At 39.6% G+C, this 21,732-nt stretch overlaps 1 protein-coding gene across 1 annotated transcript in view; it reads left to right on the forward strand.

Annotated features, from left to right (window-relative positions):
* The first annotated feature begins 1,286 nt into the window (after positions 1-1,286).
* Positions 1,287-21,732, forward strand: part of TBC1D5 (TBC1 domain family member 5) — a 275,327-nt gene continuing 254,881 nt past the window's right edge. Inside the window, exon 1 of the mRNA XM_048838538.2 lies at positions 1,287-1,415. Coding sequence (XP_048694495.2) covers positions 1,316-1,415 — 100 coding nt within the window. The 5' untranslated portion in view covers positions 1,287-1,315. The remainder of the gene's footprint in view (positions 1,416-21,732) is intronic.

Genomic DNA, 21,732 nt, shown 5'->3' on the forward strand with positions numbered 1-21,732 from the left:
TAGCAAAATTGCATTGGAAAAGCCTAAAGTGGCCCCTCATTCATGTATCAGTCTAACATGCTTGTTTTAAGTTAGTACGTAAAAGTATAAATATATTGAGCATCTCATGGTCTTCTGTTCATGGTTTTATCTATATCTCTCTATCCAGAGAGTCCCTTTGTTTCATACAACATAGGGAGAAGCAAGACAGAATATATAAAACTGGGGAAATCTCAAAAATCCAACGCCCATTTTGAATCAGGAGTTCTCACCCATTGCCAGCAAACTGTAGGTGTACACCATGTGATTAGCACTATACTTCATATGAGCAGAAGGAAAAATGATTGTGAGGTGATTGAATTTTGTGCATATCTACGCTTTGGTATTGATAGTTCTCTATATACTTACTTTTTATTTATTGTAAAATATTCTTTCTGCTCCTCTCCTGGTATTAAAAAGTCAATAAGCTTGGCAAAAATGGCAAAGAATGATGACCTTAGGTAATAGTAGTGAGCATTCTATAATCTCTGAATGGATATGGCACCCTTAGTTAACTAATTACTTTGCTTGGGAAAATCACACATTTCTCTTCTGTGATAAGCTACCTACATATCTTTCAAGATGTTAAGGTCGAAATGTTTAACAAAGACCCAAAATGTCATCTCGCTCTTCTCATTTCTCTTGAGAATGCTGCTGCGAAGATCATTTTCCCAGCCTGTTGCTGTGACCATGTAAACCCTCTCTTTGTACTCCTCCATTGGCTTCCCATTCTCTAGTACAGGGGTTCTCTCAACATATTTTTTGATAGCCTCAGAGTGCAGCCACCAACTCTTGCTGGTGGCCGTGCTGACAATTCTTCCTAAAATACTTAATTAACTTTAGGAAAAACAAATAATTATGCACTCCCCCATTTGTCAGGTCCACCTGTTGCTGTTGTCTTATTCTTAGATGGTAATCTCTTTGGGGCAAAGACCAACTTACTGTTCTGATTGTACAGCACCTCGCACTTTGGGATCCTGGCCCATGACTAGGGCTTCTAGGTGCTACGGTAATACAAATAATAATAATTAATACAAATTAAGTACGTCTCAGAAACACTTGAGCAGAAGTTAAGTGATTTGGAATTAATTTTCTTTAACATAATTTTCTTTAATATGTTTACCAGACATGTAATGGTAACATTATGCTAGAAATCAGGAAAGCATTCATAGCATTTACAGCATTAGGCTTTCTGCTGCCTTTTTGTTGTTGTTAAGCAATGAAAGAAACGCTTACATATTAGTTGTCTCTCTGTTTTCCCTTCCCAGATAATCGCTCTTTAGTGGAAATTGCCAATATGTATCATTCCATATCTGAAACTAGACACCCCTTGCAAACAGAAGAGCAAGAAATAGGCATTGATCCCTTGCAGGGTTACTTGAACAAGCCCAAAGAAGGTGAGTTTAATTTTTCTACACTTTTTACTTTCTACTTAGAAACGTTACGTAAGAGTCTGATGATCACTATGCCTGGCATAATTTGTGTAATTCTCTCAATGAAGTTGAGCAGGGCAACGTTAAGAACATTTCAGTGTGTGTGTGTGTAGAGCACTCTGACACTAATGAAAACCATGAAAAGTCAACTTTCAATTACAGACAGAAACATTAGCCAAATGTTTAATGCGCTGTCATCCTTTTTTAATCATAAACCAAACAGTGACTTCAGCATAAGAATATTGAAATGCAACATGGCCTTTGTTACAACTTTTTTCAAAGATGGGCTCTTTTGGTTGCTTTACACTGTTGATTTTTTCCTTTAATAAAATTTAGCATTTTATTTTGGGTGAGGTTATGCTGATGAAAAAAGACTGTTTTCCTCTTTTCTTCCTTTGAATCATAACACTTAGCTCTCCTGCTTTCCTTAAATAAAACCTTAAATAGAACAGGTGGAATTAAAGTGGAAATTACTGTGTAACTCAAGGTAAATTAACAGAAGGCAGTATTCAGACTACTCCAATGAACAGTGAGAAGAAACTGCTTGCATAATGCAAGTGCTTGTCTGTGTTACTTGTCCTTTCTACTTATTTGCTAGTAGTGACAACATGGTTGGTTAGAAGGAAATGAAAAGCTTAACAAGATGCTTGAATCCTCATCCTTGTCATGAAAACATTCCTCAAGTACTCAGTTATACACAATGACACCTTAACTACCTGTAATTTTCCAGTCATTGAACGCATGTACCAGAAGTGCAAGATAAAAAATTCATTTTAAATTAGAATTGAAACCGCTTAGTCACGTGTTTTCTGTGTACCTCTGTGTGTAAAACTGCCATATAATAAAATGTATTAAAAAGAGCAACATTTCAATTTTTAATTCAGATTTCAATTATTTTGTAAAAAGCTAAAATCAGAGTTCATTTTTTTTTTTACCGCTTTGTAAAGCTTTTTTTCAATGTGAGGAAAAGTAGAATGGACATCTTGGTGGAGCCATTCTATAAAGGTAATAGTTTTTTAAGGTGAATGTCATTACGCTTTTACACTTCACACCTAAAAGGTTAATAGCCATATTAGTTTGATAAAGCAAATGCATTCTTAGTACACATTTTCAGAAGCCTAGGAATAAACATTTATAAAATTCTGAAGTATTACATGTTTTCCAAATGAAATATTTGTGATTTATTTAGATTAGTTTGTAGCCAACACTGATCAAAAATTGCAAGTTTCTTGTTTAGTTTAAAAAAAAAAAGTACACGTCTCTCTCAGCTCAGTTTCAAGACAAGTCAAGATTTTAACCCTGTTACAAAAACATTTTAAATTAATTTTACCCTTTATTGTGGCCAAGAGTGATTAGTTACCTTGAATGAGCAGGCTTTTAGTTTTTATCCCGACCTTAACATTTCTATGACATACAAAGTTATTAGTATTGAATTGATGTTTAAAAGTGCCATTAATTCATTTACCCCAAATGTTCATTAACAATGTAAATGTATGCTGATGTTCTATGAGACAAGGAAGTGACTAATGACTCTTCCCACTAACAACACTTAAAATGAATAGAAACTTTAGATAGCTCATCTTGAAGTAATCAAGGCCCTCATTCAGCTTGGCATCTCTGTATGCTCTAAAACAGCTGTCAACTGTTAAAAATATATACACAACACACACATACACGCATGGGAAGATAAGGATATGTAAATACATGGTTCCCCCAAAGTCATAAAGGTTACCAACCGTAGTATAGTTTTTTCACATTCTGTATATGTAAATATTTTATATAATGCATCCATTTCATTTTCATCGCTTCTTTTTTTTAACTGTGAAACACATACTGCATTTTAATTTGGTTCCATATGTAACCAAGATCAATCTTCTGTGTTTTATCATTTAATTTTAAATAAAGTATATTTTTGGATTGCTGTGGGAGAGGGCTTGTATATCAAAGCATGTAATTTTCCCTGCCCATCCAGTCCGCTTCAGAAGTTCAGTGTAAAGAGGCAATCACTGATTCCTAAATGAGTACTGTAACCATTGGGATGAATCCATCTGTTGATCAGAGACTTCCCATGAACTGTTACTCTTCATTCCAGGTTGTCCTTTTTCTATTGTAATCTTGATGTACATAGTCTCAACTACAAATATAGGTTTACGGTAATACAAATGGGCAGCATACCTCTGTGAAACGTGAATATATTCTGGGTATTTCTGTTTCAGTGAAGGAAACTTGCAGGTTTCTCTTTAAAATACTAGAAAACGCAACTGGTGCAACCTTTCCTATGTGGGGAGAACATATCTCATAATAAAAGGCTTTTTAATGTAGCAGCGAAAGACATAACAAGATCCAATGTCTGGAAACTGAAGCTAGACAAATTCAGACTAAAATTAAAGCACAGATATTTTAAGGAGGTTAATTAAATACTGGAACAACTAATTTAGGAATGTGGTGGATTCTAAATTGCTTGAAGTTATTAAATCAAGACTGTATATCTTCTAAAATATATGTTCTAATTCCATACAGAAGTTGCGGCCTTGATATAGGATTCACTTAGTGAAATTATATGGTAGGTGTAGGGCCCTACCAACTTCACGGTCCATTTTGGTCAATTTCACAGTCGTAGGATTTTAAAAATACTAAATTTCATGGTTTCAGCTATTTAAATCTGAAACTTCATGGTGTTGTAATTTTAGGGTTCCTGACCCAAAAAGGAGGTGTGTGTATGTGAGTTAAAGGAAATAAGGCAGATCATTAGTAAGTATAAGCATTGTGAAAATAGATCTCGGTAATGACAGAAACTAGTCTGATTTGGTAAGCTACAGGAAATACTAAATTTGGGGAGCATGTATGTTTATTATAGATATAAAATATAGAGTTGTAGGGTTGCCACATTTGTCTTCGATTTTGCTGAATTTTTTTAAAGGCTTTGACTAAAATTAAAGGGGTGATTAGTTTGAGAAAAAAGTTACCCATTCAATTTTTGTGTGGTTTAGGATATTGGGATTTTGAATCAGAGTGAAATCTCATGAGAATATGCTTGTTTGCAATTATCCAAATCAAGATAGCCATATTCAGGCTACTAATTGATCAATAACAGGAAAGTCGTTTTGGTTTTAAAATGAGTTGTGAAATCTTTAATTATATTACTGATACTTAGGATCTGTAGAAATCTTCCAAGTAAAAATGCTGGTTATATATAGCTTTATATTTTAAAGGCACTACACAAACAATTCTTAAAACAGCGTTGAGATAAGTATCCCCATTTTACTGATAGGGAAATTGAAACAAAGTTAAATTTTCCTAAAGGCCTCTGCAAATGAGTTGCAGAATTGGAATCAGCTCCTTCTTATGGGTAACCTAGACACAGCCATAAGGCAAATAATTTCTTCTCAAAGAAGAAACATAGAATGCATCATTTCAAGAATCCAAGAACATTAATGCTTAAATCTGTCCTTCAAGAGGAAATCACACTTTCTACTTTAGCAGTTTTCAGTGACAAATAATAATTTCCTGTTAGCATGAAACGCTGCATGCAATGTATATTTTAACTAAAAATGGAAACAAAATAAAATATATATTTTTTTTCCCTTGTGCATTTAAATATAGATTCTTCCTCCATATATAGGATCATAGACCTATCCTGACAGTTGGATTTTGCTAATCTTTGAACTTCTCACTCTTATCCAGTGTCGGACCTCCATTGACCCCTATATTTCCTCTTCCCAAACATGCACAGCTGCCTTCTTTGCATCCTGCTTCTGGGATGCATTCTTGTTCCCATACCGTATTTTTCAGAATTGGATTATTTGTGAACCTGAGACTCATCATGGTTGTCAGTACTGCATTTTCTGGACAGAAGAACTTAAATGGGGAGCCACAATATGGATTCTGGACCTGCTCATTTATTAGTGTGGTTCCCCCTTTCAGCAGAATTTAAATGAATTGCCTATTTCAAGTCTTCAAACCCAAGGATCAGGTATCTAAATTACTTCCAAAGTCTGATCCTCTGTATGGAAGAAAAAATGAACTTTTTATCACAATGACTTCTCATTCATACTTTTTACATCAAATACCATTTCAACAACTTATTGTTTCATGTATGGGATATTTGAAATGTGGTTGCGCTTTGCTAGGGAAAATTCAGGTTTATGAACCTCTACCCTTTTTCAGAAAAGTCTTGAACCCTGGAGATGAGGAGAGACGGTTGGAGGCAGCATTTCAGAATCTGACTTTCTCCGTTTTCACTATGTACTATACCTAGCAAATTATTTTGTTCTTTTCCAAGTTCTTGATGATTAAATTGCAGTGAAGTAGTAAAACTTGGAGTAGCTTTAACTGTTTCAGAGTTGCAGTAATTATCTGTAACACAGTTTATAGCATTATTTAATTTTTTAATGCACATTTTGAAGAATGCAGTAGGTGCTATTCTCCTTTCATGGGGAAATTTATCCTCTAAGGAGAGACTGGAACAAAGTATTTAATTCTTTTCAATTTAATTTGCTCAATATCACAATTAATACAATTAAGGTCACTTGAAATGAAACGATTAATGAATTGAGTAATTTACTTTAACAGTGTCTGTGTGTTCTCACAATTTCATTTGCTTTAATTAGTGTACAAGCTATTATTTAATAGCATACTTCACATAGGAAAAATGTAATATGTTCTTGGCTCCTATTAAAGGAAAGGAAAAACTTGTAATGAGTTACGAGTGATTTTTTTTTAAAGTGGCTGTTAGATGGTGAGAGAGGAAAAGGGTGACATGGTTGGAAAGATAAAAATAGATATCATAGGATATGACTGAAATGAACACAATCAAAGATTGTTAAACTGCCCATCTCAGGGGCCAGGTCAATATTGTCTGTAGTATTTTTACAGTACTTTGACTACAGACATGCTATAGTCTATATTTATTTTTAAATATACTATGCTTTTATTAAAAAACAAATGTGGTGAAGTTTCTCTTGAATTCGTCTTTACCATCCTCTTCGGGGTGGTGAGCCTATGCTTGATCCACTGTGATATTATGGAAGTGCTCCTGCTTTGTTCCTATAGTTTGAGTAGATGGAAATGGGCAACGACAAGAGTTTCTAATCAAGTGAGCACAAGCACCTCAGGCTAGGAATAACTACAAGAAGAACATAGTGCTTTTGTGACTTTCCCTCAGACAGATTGCTGCTGCTACTGGTGACCAGGCCTGTTAAAGCTGAAGGTTCAGAAATCTGGAGAATTTATGTAAATGACTGAATCCCCTAAAATGCATATTTGATGAATATGCATTGCCTTACTTAAATGGCAGAGAATATCCCGATTACCAATACTTAGGACTAACAAGGCTGCAGCCTGATATGAACATTTGGAGCGTACAAATTGCTATGTTCCTGGATGGCTCTGGTATCTTTTTGAGTTGATGTCCAGGTAACTCTGGAAAATTCCCAGGCTGCTGCTCCTTGTCTTGGGGATCTGGTTGACTTGCTAGCTTTGCTATATACCGCTTTCCCTGGATGGATGAACGTTCTGGCTGTTTCTGGCAACCAGCTGGGGGAATGCCTTGGATGGGCTGCAGCACTTGCCTTGGTGTCCAGCTCTGGCTGCTCATGCCTCCTGCTTCCTGGATAGGTTTGCTGTAAACTCACTATGGCTGCCATTCCCTGACTATTGCTTGCGGGCCCCTGTAGCCAGAGAGAGAAGGAGATGGCTAAAACCCTGCCCCGTATTGTCCTAGTGCTAGTTCCAAGTCTGTGGTCCTGGGTGCTTTGGGAATCAATGGTGCAGGCTACATCTCTATAGTTAGAGTCTCTGTGGATAGTCCTGAAGGAGTCTATCTAGAGAGATGCAGCCTACAGTGTCCCCTCAGCTCCACAAATCAGGAGGTGTAAGCAGTTCAGAAAGCAGCTAAAACTAGGAGCCTGCTGGTCAGATCAGAAGATGGTCTAGATAATACTTACTCCTGCCTCAGGGCAAAGGACTGGACCAGATGACCTTTTGAGATCCCTTCTAGTCCCACCTTTCTCTGATGCTATTTAACAAATATGAGTGACACTGCAGCCACTTGCTCTCAGCTGTCGCAGTATGACCAGCCTTGAGAAATTAAAATCATGAAGGTTTAAAAAAAATGTGGTTTGTTGGTCTGTCTTTTGATTATTGAAATCCCTCTGCCCATCTTCAGTCTGTGTATGACAATTAGTGCTGCCCACTCCCCAAACTTGTTGAGTAAGGTCATTTTGGCCCGCTATTGAAGGAACTCTCACCTCCTTATCGTCCCATTCCTGCCTTGCATTTAATTCTGCCCCCACCCCCTTCAATTCAGCCCTCAACTTCCCAGTTCAACACATCATCAGTTCAGCTTGCCCCCCCTACTAGTTCAGGCCTTCCCTTAAATCTACCCCTGCCCCATCACTTCAGTCCATCCAGCTCACAACCCCATCAATTCATCCCTTTACCCCCAAATCAGCTCGTTCCCAGCCTCACCTCCACTCCTCCTGGGTTCTTCATCCCTTTTCCCAGACTCGCAGTGTTGCCAACACTTGCAAGTTTTTGGGAAGTGACATGATTTTGGCTGGAGTTGGAGCCAGTCTCGGGATGAAACGAGAACCTCTAGCCCAGGGGTCATCAGTAGGCAGACCACTGGCCAAATCTGGGCTGCCAGATGCATTTGAACAGACCCCAGTATTTTTAATTTACTTATTATTAACATTATTTTTTATTATTTTCTCTGGAATCTGGACCTTCAGTATACCTTCGCCAAGAAATTTGGACCTTGACAAAAAACTAATTAATGACTACCCTGGCTATAGCTGATCTGAGCCCTCTGATTGGCTGCCTGGCCCACTTGCCCACCTTGTGGGGCAGAACAGCTGATACAGGCAGAGCTCGCTTCCTCTCCACCCTCTGCAGCAGCCTGGAGCCATCCTCACAGGATGGGATGAGAGAAATAAAGAGCTCTGCTGCCTCCTCTCCTGTCACTTTCTGAGAGCAACAGGGATGGGACAGTGCCTCTGCCCTGCGACCCCCCCCCTTCTCCTCTCCCTCCCTGCAGCACCTAGCCTGGGTAGGGGCAGAGGGAGGTGAAGAGCCCCTGGAGCGTGCCCACAGCCTGGAAGGGGGAGAGGATGCCCCTCTGCATCCCCCCAGCACTGATGCCAAACAGCTTGGTGACAACAACTCCCCGTTGCTCTTACTGAGACACATTATCTCCTGGTGTCTAACTTCTATGCCAAATCCAGAAAGCCCACTTTTAAAATAAATACATTACTCCTCAGCTATTACACATACAGCTCACAATCATTATGAATCTTAGCAAGTTACAAGCTTTCTGTGGATACCTTACATCCTGCTCTTTATGATAGTCTGTAAGATATAGGTTTAATATAGTGAGTTTGTCAGGTTTGAAGTGAGAGATGTCTACAAAAAACGGGGACCCTTTGCCAAGGGGTCTCTGCATCACACACATCTTCTTTAACCTAAATATATTTTGCTTTGTTTTTTCAATATATCCTACCAACACCATCATGTTTAATCAAAAGCCATTCCTTGTTAATCACAGTTTTCTCTCTGTAAGACAGATTGAGAATTTCCTACATATCATAACACACACATTGAGCCCCTCTGCACTTTACTACTCCTCCACCATCTACAAGAGTCAGGCAGTACTGGCTACTTTCCGAGACAGGTCGCTGCACTAGAAGGAGCACAGGTCTGATTCAGTATGGCAATTCGACTGACACAATTCAAGGCACAATTGTTTAGCCTTTTGCAATACTGAGACTTTGATTGGAAAGCCATCAGATGCAATGACAAACAATCAAGACCTCTTAAAGTTAGAAACGAAACTTTACAACAAGACAGGGGTTTGGCCAAAAACAAAAAGGTTTTCAGAATAACACAGAGGAGGGAGGAGCACTTTGTATCCATTCATTGAAGAACCCCTGGTGAACCCCTTTCATGAACATTTGGATCCTTGTTCTTGTGACATTGGCCAGCTTGGCAACAGTCTGAACTTTGGAGGGGTGTGTGTGTGTGTGTGTGTGGGGAGGGGGAGTGTTAACCTATTTTATTATATTGGAGAGGTAACTTGATAAATGTAGGCCCTAGTACACATTTTATGATTGTTTTGTATTGTAACCATTTCTTTCCACCACACTCTCTTGTTTCGAGTTAAATCTTTATTCTTTCTTAAATAAGCCTACTTTTGTTTTATTATAAGTGCTCACAAGTGCTGTGTGGTTTACAGGAGCAGTGGTTTAAGGTAAAAGCAGTAAACTGGCATACACTGTACTTTTGAATGCAGAGGGTCTGGAATTTCTGTGAGTACCTAGTGTTGGGCTGGATATCAGAGGAATGCTTCAAAGGGACTCGAGGATTGGGTTGCGCACCTATTGTTAACCTGCCAGGTGAAGTTACGACTGACATAGCCCAGAGAAGTGGCTGAAAGGCTGGTGATGGTAGGGAGCTGACACTCAGCTATCACAAGAAAGACTCCCTCATGCTCTATTCTGGAGTTAACAAAAAGTGACTTGGGTACCCCAAGAACAGGCTCAAAATGGAAAACTGGTTTTGTAATCTGTGAAACTAGAGAGGATGTTTTTCATATAATAGTAAACTCCAGCCTGGAGCAGGATGCTGATGGTGACGCAGGGCTCAGAGGTCTTCTATACTGTACTAGAATCATAGAATCATAGTCTTTAAGGTCAGAAGGGACCATTATGAGCGTCTAGTCTGACCTCCTACACAACGCAGGCCATGGAACCTGACCCACCAACTCGTGTAACAAACCCCTAAAGTATGTCTGAGCTATTGAAGTCCTCAAATTGTGGTTTAAAGACTTCAAGCTGCAGAGAATCCTCCAGCAAGTGACCCGAGCCCCATGCTGAAGAGGAAGGCAAAAAACCCCTAGGGCCTCTGCCAATCTAACCTGGGGGAAGATTCCTTCCTGACCCCAAATATGGCGATCAGCTAAATCCTGAGCATGTGGGCAAGACTCACCAGCCAAACACCCAGAAAAGAATTCTTACTCTGTAGTAACTCAGATCCCACCCCATCTAACATCTCATCACAGGCCACTGGGCATATCTGCCACTAGTAGTTGAAGATCAATTAATTGCCAAAATTAGGCTATCCCATCATATCATCTCCTCCATAAACTTATCAAGCTTTGTCTTGAAGCCAGATATGTCTTTTGTCCCCATTGCTTCCCTTGGAAGGCTATTCCAGAATTTCACTCCTCTGATGGTTAGAAACTTTGTCTAATTTCAAGTATAAACTTCCTGATGGCCAGTTTATATCCATTTGTTCTTGTGTCCACATTGGTATTGAGCTTAAATAATTCTACTCCCTCCATGGTATTTATCCCTCTGATATATTTATAGATAGTAATCATATCTCCTCTCAGCCTTCTTTTAGTTAAGCTAAAAAAGCCAAGCTCATTGAGTCTCCTTTCATAAGACAGGTTTTCCATTCCTTGGATCATCCTAGTAGCCCTTCTCGGTACCTCTTCCAGTTTGAATTCATTCTTCTTAAACATGGGAGACCAGGCCTGCACACAGTATTCCAGATGAGGTCTCACCAGTGCCTTGTATAACGGTACTAACACCTCTTTATCTCTACTGGAAATACCTCGCCTGATGCATCCCAAGACCACATTAATTTTTTTCATGGCCATATCACATTGGTGGCTAATAGTCATCCTGTGATCAACCAATACTCCGAAGTCCTTCTCCTCCTCTGTTACTTCCAAGTAATGTGTCCCCAGTTTATAACAGAAATTCTTGTTGTTAATCCCTAAATGCATGACCTTGTACTTTTCACTATTAAATTTTTTCCTATTACCATTACTCCAGTTTACAAGGTCATCCAGATTTTCCTGTATGATATCCCGGTCCTTCTCTGTATTGGCAATACCTCCCAGCTTTGTGTCATCCACAAACTTTATTAGCACATTCCCGCTTTTTGTGCCAAGGTCAGTAATAAAAAGATTAAATAAGATTGGTCCCATAACCGATCCCTGAGGAACTCCACTAGTAACCTCCTTCCAGTCTGACAGTTCACCTTTCAGTGTGACCCCCTTTAACCAGTTCCTTATCAAACCTTTCAATTTTCATATTAACCCCATCTTTTCCAATTTAGCTAATAATTCTCCATGTGGAACCATATCAGATACCGTACTGAAATCGAGGTAAATTAGATCCACAGCGTTCCCTTTGTCTTAAAAATCTGTTACCTTCTCAAAGAAGCCGATCAGGTTGGTTTGACACAATCTACCTTTTGTAAAGCCATGTTGTATTTTGTCCCAATTACCATTGACCTCAATGTCCTTAACTACTTTCTCCTTCAAAATTTTTTCCAAGACCTTGCATACTACAGATGTCAAACTAACAGACCTGTAGTTACCTGGGTCACTTTTTTTACTTTTCTTAAAAATAGGAATTATGTTAGCAATTCTCCAGTCATACGGTACAACCCCTGAGTTTACAGATTGGTTAAACATTCTTGTTAACAGGCTTGCAATTTCAGGTGCCAGTTCCTTTAATATTCTTGGATGAAGATTATCTGGGCCCCGCAATTTAGTCCCATTAAGCATTTTGAGTTTCGCTTCTACTTCATATATGGTAATATCTGCTTCCATATCCTCATTCCCATTTGTCGTCCTACCGTTATCCCAAAGCTCCTCATTAGCCTCATTAAAGACTGAGGCAAAGTATTTGTTTAAATATTGGGCCATGCCTAGATTATCCTTAACCTCCACTCCATCCTCAGTGTTAAGTGGTCCCACTTCTTCTTTCTTTGTTTTCTTCTTATTTATATGGCTATAGAACCTTTTACTATTGCTTTTCATTCCCTTTGCAAGGTCCAACTCTACATGGCTTTTGGCCTTTCTCACTTTATCCCTACATGTTCTGACCTCAGTAAGGTCGCTTTCCTTGCTAATCCCTCCCATCATCCACTCCTTGTAGGCTTTCTGCTTTTTCTTAATCACCTCTCTGAGATGCTTGCTCATCCAGCTTGGTCTACAACTTCTGCCTACGAATTTTTTCCCCTTTCTTGGGATGCAGGCTTCTGATAGTTTCTGCAACTTTGACTTGAAGTAATTCCAGGCCTCCTCCTCCTTTAGATCCACAAGTTTTTCAGCCCAAGCCACTTCTCTAACTAATTTCCTTAATTTTTTAAAGTTAACCTTTTTGAAATCAAATCCTTAGTCACACATCTATTTTTGTTTATCCTTCCATTTAGTTTGAACTGAATTAGCTCATGATCACTCAAACCAAGGTTGTCCCCTACAATAATTTTTTCTATGAAGTCCTCACTGCTCACCAAAACCAAATCTAAAATGGCATCCTCTCTTGTCGGTTCAGCAACTACTTGGTGAAGGAATCCATCAGCTATTGTATCCAGGAAAATCTGAGCCCTATTATTATTACTAGCACTTGTCCTCCAGTCTATATCTGGGAAGTTAGTCTCCCATGATCACACAATTCCCATTAGTATTTACTTCTTTAAAAACATTAAAGAGGTCTCTATCCATATCCACATCGGATCCCGGCGGTCTATAGCACACCCCAAGCACTGTCCCAGGACAGGCTCCAGTAGCTTTCTTCCCCAATGTGATTTTTGCCCAGACAGACTGTCTTATCCATTCCATCACTTCTTATTTCTTTACAGTCTACCTCATATATACAATGCTATTCCACCACCTTTGCCTTTATTTCTGTCTTTCCTAAACAGCACATACCCTTCAATACCCATACTCCAGTCATGACTACTATTCCACCATGTTTCTGTTATCCCTATAATATCTGGTTTCACTTCCGGCACCAATAGCTCAAGTTCCTCCATTTTGTTACCTAGGCTCCTCGCATTAGTGTACAAACATCTTAATTTTTGCCGTTTGGCTTCACTCACATTCTTTACCCGATTGGGCACAGACATTCTACTCTAATATTACCTATTAGATTGGTATGTACGCTGCCCCTCCACCTTATATCCAGTCTCCTACCCATGGCTGTATCCTTTCTTACTTTGTTTTCTTCCCTCTGAGAGAATAACTGGCCTGGAGATTACTTGGATATCTCCCAACCATCTCCCCGAAATTCCTAGTTTAAAGCTCTCTTGATCAGTTTTGCCAGCCTCCATCCTAGAAGTCTATTTCCCTCCTTACTCAGGTGAAGTCCATCCCGAGAGAACAGTCCTCTGTCCATGAATGCTTCCCAGTGGCCATACATCCCAAAGCCCTCCTTATAGCACCACTATAAGATGCCTGAGCCATTTGTTGATCATCATAATCTTGTCACACATTTCTTGTGCTTCTCCAGGAACAGGCAGAATCCCCCTGAAGATCACCTGAGCCTTGATTTCCTATAGCGTCTTCCCCAGCCTGGCATAGTCTTCCTTGTTATGTTCCAGCGAGAATCTAGCCATATCATTTGTTCCCACATGAAGGATTATCAGTGGATTCTTTCCTGCTCCCATTAGGATATTCTTCAGCTTCAGGTCCACATCCCGTATCTTAGCACCCGGCAGACAGCACACCCTTCTGTTCTCTGGATCAGCTCTTGTTACAGGCCTGTCTATCCTTCTCAGCAAGGAGTCCCCAATCATGTAGACCTGCTTTTTCCTGGCGATGGTGCAGTTCTCCAGTCTATCCCCTGTTCCGTCTGGCCGCAAGTCTTCTCGATTCCTATTGTCCCTTGCAATCCTTTGCAACCCATCCCTTTTCCTCCTGGGGCTCATATTTGGTGGTGGTATCTCCATTGACTCTTGCCCTCTTCCAATAGGACTAACTGCTCTTCTCTTTTTCCTTGCCCTCTCACCTTCAGTGACCACCTTCTTCATTTTCCAACTCCACAAACCTGTTCCTGAGCTCTATTTCTCCTTCACTGCCCTGTCTTTTCCTCTGCCTGGTTCTCTTAGTCACATGCTTCCACTGTCCACTTTTCTCATCCAGCAGTATCCCCTCAGAGTTCTTCGGTCCTGCTTCCATCTGCAAGTCTGAGCTTTTCCCTTCAGCCTCTTCATGTCTTTGCTCCATCATCCACTCGAACCCCCTTCTGAACTCAACCAGAGTCTCCACCTGCATCTCTGGATCTTCTCTTCCATCAGCTCTATCAGGCGGCACTTCATGCAGATGAAATTCTTTTCAGGTACCCCCTCCAGGATAATGTACATGCCACAGCTTCTGCATCCAGTCCTCTTCATTGTGTCTTCCACTACTTGGGTCACTACCACTGCTGCCTCTGTGTCTATCATAGCCTTCTCATCTAAGTCCTGTTAGTCTGGGAAACACAAACCAAACCAAAACACTGTTCTGTACTATGTAAGTTCTTATATAATCCTTCTCACTGTAGTATCTGAACATCTTAGTCGTGTATTAAGCAGTGTGACTAACATATGGCATGTGAGGTATGTTCTTTCTTTCAGTTTCTCCCCAGGGGAAAATTGTGTGTGCCATGTAGTTTTTTGTTTTGAAGGATTTTTTAAAAATGCAAATGCTGCTGTGCATATATAAAGGTAGAAGAAGGGTGCCTTGCACTTGGAGAAGATAGTGATGAGGTTTGTGATGGCCCTTAATTCCTTTGGGAGTTCATTTCACAATCCCATACTAGTGTCCAAGAAAGTGCTATCTTCTGCACCGACGAGCTTTCCCTTTATGGTAGAAAGTCTCATCCTGTCTGAGGAGCAGAGTTGCTGATCATGATCCTGGTTCCACAGCTTTAGGCGATCTTTTAGAAATGCTGGACCCAGGCTACTTGGCACCTCGAAGATAAGGACAGAGCTGCAGGGATAGAATTTCACTACTGCATAGAAGAATGAGCTCTATTAAGTCTGCTTCACGTTGTGGTGGCTGAGCAGAAGCAAGGATATTTTCTGCATCTTCCAACACCAGATGCTAACATAACACTGTTTTTAATATTCATTTATTAATAATAGCTACTGTTTAGTCTGTGTCATAAATATAAAGGGAAGGGTAAACCCCTTTGAAATCCCTCCTGGCCAGGGGAAAGCTCCTCTCACCTGTAAAGGGTTAAGAAGCTAAAGGTAACCTCGCTGGCACCTGACCAAAATGACCAATGAGGAGACAAGATACTTTCAAAAGCTGGGAGGAGGGAGAGAAACAAAGGGTCTGTGTGTCTGTCTATATGATGGTCTTTGTCGGGGATAGACCAGGAATGGAGTCTTAGAACTTTTAGTAAGTAATCTAGCTAGGTATGTGTTAGATTATGATTTCTTTAAATGGCTGAGAAAAGAATTGTGCTGAATTGAATAACTATTTCTGTCTGTGTATCTTTTTTGTAACTTAAGGTTTTGCCTAGAGGGGTTCTCTATGTTTTTGAATCTAATTACCCTGTAAGATATCTACCATCCTGATTTTACAGGGGGGATTTCTTCATTTCTATTTACTTCTATTTTTATTAAAAGTCTTCTTGTAAGAAACTGAATGCTTTTTCATTGTTCTCAGATCCAAGGGTTTGGGTCTGTGGTCACCTATGCAAATTGGTGAGGCTTTTTATCCAACATTTCCCAGGAAAGGGGGGGTGCAAGTGTTGGGAGGATTGTTCATTGTTCTTAAGATCCAAGGGTCTGGGTCTGTAGTCACCTAGGCAAATTGGTGAGGCTTTTTACCAAACCTTGTCCAGGAAGTGGGGTGCAAGGTTTTGGAAAGTATTTTGGGGGGAAGGACGCGTCCAAACAGCTCTTCCCCAGTAACCAGTATTAGTTTGGTGGTGATAGCGGCCAGTCCAAGGACAACAGGTGGAATATTTTGTACCTTGGGGAAGTTTTGACCTAAGCTGGTAAAGATAAGCTTAGGAGGTTTTTCATGCAGGTCCCCACATCTGTACCCTAGAGTTCAGAGTGGGGGAGGAACCTTGACAGTCTGCTTTTAACGGTAACAGAATTGTGGTGACTACCAGGCCATGGGAACACTTCCTTTTCATTTACATCTTGCATTAACTGTACCTGTCACTTTCTCTCTCAATTATACTTTCATTTCCTTTTCTAATTTCATTCTTGGAAAAACTTTCTGAACTGGATATCTGCAGGAGAAAAAAATGGTAATGCTTTAAAAATATTATATTAAATTATAAAGGCAGCTGGTAATGGAGAATACCCAACATTTTTATTTAAAAATAAATTATATTTAGAGTATTTTTGGATTTCACTGTACTGTATAATTGGTGTTAATTAGTTGTAGACTATAGGCATGCCCAAATCACCTCATGCGCAACTTCAGAATAAAGGGGTGGGCTTCACACTGTGTCCCAAAGGTCATCAAGTTTGTGCTCTGTGAAACTGAGGAAGGAAAGGAGTTGCAGAGCTTGGACCCTCCTAAGTGACCTGCCTTTATGTTCAAATCTATGAACAGTTAGAGCACAGACTTGTGAGTTATCGGGACCCTACCCATACGTGGTTCTATAACAATCAGCACAAGTTTGCAGCTGAAAATCATTGTGATTTTTCTACCTATAGCTAACACAACCAAGCGACCGCATAGCTGTATCCTTCACTAATTGTAGCTTCATGAATTGTGCTGTGCTGTAATCCAGTCTGGATATCACAAAGGCATGGATAACTGCCAGTCAATATATAGAGACTGTCATAAATGGATTGTTGGGGAGACATGAAAGAAGGCCTTTTGGTCACAGAATGACAGTTGATCTAGATGTGCTTCAAATTGTGAACATCCGTCCTTGACAATAAACCCCCTCAATAATGAAGGTAGGGACACTACCTTCAATGCTTCTCCTAGTTTTTCCTTACTATAACTCTTATCTTGTCTAGACTGAGGCCTATCCATTGTGTTTTCATCTTGATCCCTATTATACCTAAAGTAGATGCCTCAGGATCCAGGTTTGATTAAAACAAAATGTGATAGAGCGTTTCAACCCAGTTTGGTTTTTCAGATGAAGGGTCTGACGAAGAGACAACTTGTAATAGCATGTGGTTTGCAAATTAAATAAAAAGGGAAGTTATTTTTTAAGAAAGCCTCACAATTTTAAATCCATTTTACTGGCAGTCTGTAGTTCTGAACAAGAATAAGATTTCTATAAACATGATTTTTGTAAACATGACTCTACCTCTGTGCATGGTTCATTATGGTTAAATGGAGTAAAAAGTATTTTTGGAACTGTCTGTCAGTACTTTGACCTACATGGTTCACATACTGTGGCTACCCTTAAGAAGGTTTTTCCATTTGTGGGAGCTTATCAGTTCTAGCAGTATTTCTCATTTTAAATGTAGGCACTTCTCTCAAATGGTAGTCTTTAAAAACAGAAGAAATTTTTCAAGTGTGACCATTGTAATTGTAATTAACTGTATGTTAAAACTAGCTCATTGCAAGTAACATAGCAATACAAAAGGAGGCCTTCATTCTCTCCTTTTGCATTTCATTGAAAGTTGATACAAAAATTATAAAGGTTCAGTCCTACACTTCACACAAGTGATTACATGCAAAAAGAAATCAAGAATCAAATGATTTCATGTTTATCTCCTGCATTGGGAAGAGACTGTTTGATTAAAAATATATATATTAAAAAGATAGTTTTGAAGGGGAACATATGTATGATACATGCCTATATAATCCTACATATCAAATCTCAGGATGTTAATTGGATTTGTTTTTTCTTTGGTATAGTGAAAGGGGGACACATGAATCATAATCCTAAATGTGGGTAATATGTTGGATAGATCAGTTTGTACTCAAATATTTTTGAGTTCACTTCTGTTCTTAGATACAGAGGAATGCAGTTTGTACAGTAGTTATGACCTGAACAAGCACAATTCCTGATTTAACAAGTTAGTTGGAGTTAGTCCCATGTGTATCAAGCCCTCGGTTTGTTAAAAAAATAAATAAATGAATCCCTCAAGGTATGCTAAGAAAAAAAAATTGAATTGACTTTCTGCTGTTTTGATTGCCTTAAAAACTAATTTCTAAACTGCAACAAAATATGTCAATATATACTGAATCTTTCCTGACTTCTAATTTTTTGATCATTTCCTTTTATTTTTTAAAAATCTGAAATTTCCTGTTTTAAAACTTAGGGAATTAAGCCTTGTGTTTCTTTTAATTGTCAAAAGCTTACACTAGCAAAGGTCAGATTTTAGGCTTCCAATCAATAGGCCTAAAAGTGCCTTAATCTTTTGCCAGCTTGTATATCTTTGCAGTGTCGTCTTTATAGGTGTATAATTAAGTAAAGGTGCTCAGCGTGAGGGAAAAACAAAGTACCATCATACTTACTAGGTAATTTCTTACCACTCACAATAAGATGTGTATTATTTATCAACAATCTTGCCTCTTAACAAAGAAAAATAAGCCTACTTTTAGGTGCCACTACTACAAACAAAGCAGCTGATGCTTTAATGAATACCATACTGAGGGCCATGCAGGACATAAGGCGAATTAAGCAGGTTACAAACTGCACATCTTCTATTTAGATATAGGAGATTTCCCCAGCACTGACAATTAGTTGTACTGATCAGGCAAGCAGACAGACAGAAACAGAAGGAGACCATTTGTATCAATTTGAGTAGCACAACTAGTAATGAAGTAAAATAGCCACACAATGTAGTTTCACCTCCACTTTGGAATACACTGTTCCCAGCTCCACAAAATAAATAGATAAGTGCGGTGTTTAACAAAAGCTTATTTTCTGTTGACAAATTGAGCGCAAAGGAATTACACCCTTCTAACCCAGAATATTTTTTTAAGAAGAAAACATTTTCTGGACATACAAACAAATTTGAATCTCGGTAACCTGACAGCTTTGTTTAAAAGTTGAATGAGTTTCCTTTCATGAAAATCTTTTCAAAGTACAGCAATTCAGCTGTGAAAACCTGAATACATTAATGACGACAAAGAACCTCAAGAATAAGCCAACATTTACTTTTGTTCTTTTACAACATTTCCTGATGAATTGCATATACAAAAGTGTTACAGGTTATTTTAATTTTCCTATTTTACTCTGATAACAAATGTCTCTACTGTTTATCTTTTCAGTTACAGTATCTTATTATTACTAATCAACTTTAATTATTTTTAACAAAATGATTGAGACTTTTTCCCCTCTATTTCTATATAATGGACTGTCCTAATACCATTAAAATTAATGGCAAAGTTCCCATGCATTGCAGTGGTAGCAGGGTTGAAGGCAATATGTTTTAAATGAGGCAGTAATGTAGGCCAAGCTACTTAAAAGTCATTGGTCATTTTGGGTGCCATAAATTTGTGGGTGTCCATCCTCAGATGCGATAAAAGGACCTCATTTTCAGACGTTAGATGCTCAGCACTTTCTGAAGATCAGGCCCCTGTTAAGGTATCTCAAATTGAGTATCCAAATCATGTTTTTTAAAAATCATGGCCTAAAGGTTTCACTTATAAGAAATACAAAAAATAAATTGCAGTAACATTCATGTTCTTGCCTAACGTTAGACCTAAAAGTGCTCAAAGTTCAGTGAACCAGCAAAAGCAAGGGCACAGCCAGGTGGGATTAGAAACACCATCCTAACACGTACACATACTTGCATCTAGATCTAGTTTGGTACAAATTCCATGTAGTAGCTCCTTATTGATAAGCAAGGCCATTTTTGCTTTTGTTTAAATTTTCCCAGGAATTTATCTGTTTATTGCACAAAACAAATGGGTGAAAATTGGTGCAAAAATTAACGTCACGGTTGTCTGGGTAAATACTCAGGTTAATATTGGGGGACAGGAAGACAGAACAAATGCAACAAATAAAGAGAAAAATAAGAGTACTTATGATCCATCTTCCCATTCTGGAAGGAGAGAGTGCAGGTCAGTTACCTGGGCCACACAGGTTACTGAACCACATACTCTTTTCAGAGTGGATCTGGGAAGTACCAGCACTGCTTTTTTTAGGACTCATGCACTGACGTACACATGTACTTGCACGTGTGTATCTTTCACTGCATTGCCTTACTTTAACACACAGCCTCACATTTTACTCCTGGGGGAATTCTGCGCCGCTGCATAATGTAGAATTTTTCAGAAATTAACGTGCATGTGGAATTTCCTTTCCCCCACAAAAATGGGCTGCAGTGCTGCTAGCTGTTACTAGGGGCTGCTGGACCGGGTAGAGCCCAGCTCGCATGTAGAAGACACTGCTGGAGGGAAGAGGAGGGAGCTAGAGGGTTCCTGGCATCTGCAGTTCCTAGCATGCTCTGAGGGAAGGAGAAGGTGGTCCACAGGAAACACCATGTAAGCCTGGGACTGAGCATCAGGCTGTTTCTCTTCTGAATCTCTGGGCTCTGGGAGGTGAGAGTGGGAGGGGAGTGTCTGGACAAGGGAGGGCATGGCTGGGCTCCAGGGAGAGGTGGGGGTGTGGGTATCTGGGCCTGGGTGGGGACCAGTTTTACTGAGGTAATGTATATCAAGAAGTGGTACAGCTAGATAACTAAAATGGGCTAACAATATATTTGGTTTGTGCCAATTGATGGGTAAACTTTTCAGGGTCAATATTGGGAGGAATCACAATAAAAAGTTTCCTCATAAATCCTAGCAAGTTCAACTAAAAACACTAGTGAAGTATCATAAAGCAGTCATTTCTAGCAATTATTTGCAGGTGGGAAAGAGTTGGAAAGTATTTTCTTTAAGGATGTCTCTTCTAGTCCATGCACCACTACAGGCTGGGGACCGACTGGCTAAGCAGCAGTTCTGCAGAAAAGGACCTGGGAATTACAGTGGACGAGAAGTTGGATATGAGTCAGCAGTGTGCCCTTGTTGCCAAGAAGGCCAATGGCATATTGGGCTGTATTAGAAGGAGCATTGCCAGCAGATTGAGGGAAGTGATTATTCTCCTCTACTCAGCACTGGTGAGGCCACACCTGGAGTATTGTGTCCAGTTTTGGTCCCCTCCACTACAGAAGGGTTGTGGACAAATTGGAGAGAGTCCAGTGGAGGGCAACAAAAATGATTAGGGAGCTCAGGCACATGACTTACGAGGAGAGGCTGAGGGAACTGGGGTTATTTAGTCTACAGAAGAGAAGAGTAAGGGGAGATTTGATAGCAGCCTTCAACTACCTGCAGGGGGGTTCCAAAGAGGATGGAGCTCGGCTGTTCTCAGTGGTGGCAGATGACCGAACAAGGAGCAATGGTCTCAAGTTGCAGTGGGGGAGGTCTAGGTTGGATATTAGGAAACGCTATTTCACTAGGAGGGTGGTGAAGCACTGGAATGGGCTACCTAGGGAGGTGGTGGAATCTCCATCCTTAGAGGTTTTTAAGGCCCAGCTTGACAAAGCCCTGGCTGGGATGATTTAGTGGGTGTTGGCCCTGCTT

Source organism: Caretta caretta, chromosome 2, assembly GCF_965140235.1.
Source record: "Caretta caretta isolate rCarCar2 chromosome 2, rCarCar1.hap1, whole genome shotgun sequence".
In the NCBI taxonomy this organism is placed as follows: Eukaryota; Metazoa; Chordata; order Testudines; family Cheloniidae; genus Caretta; species Caretta caretta.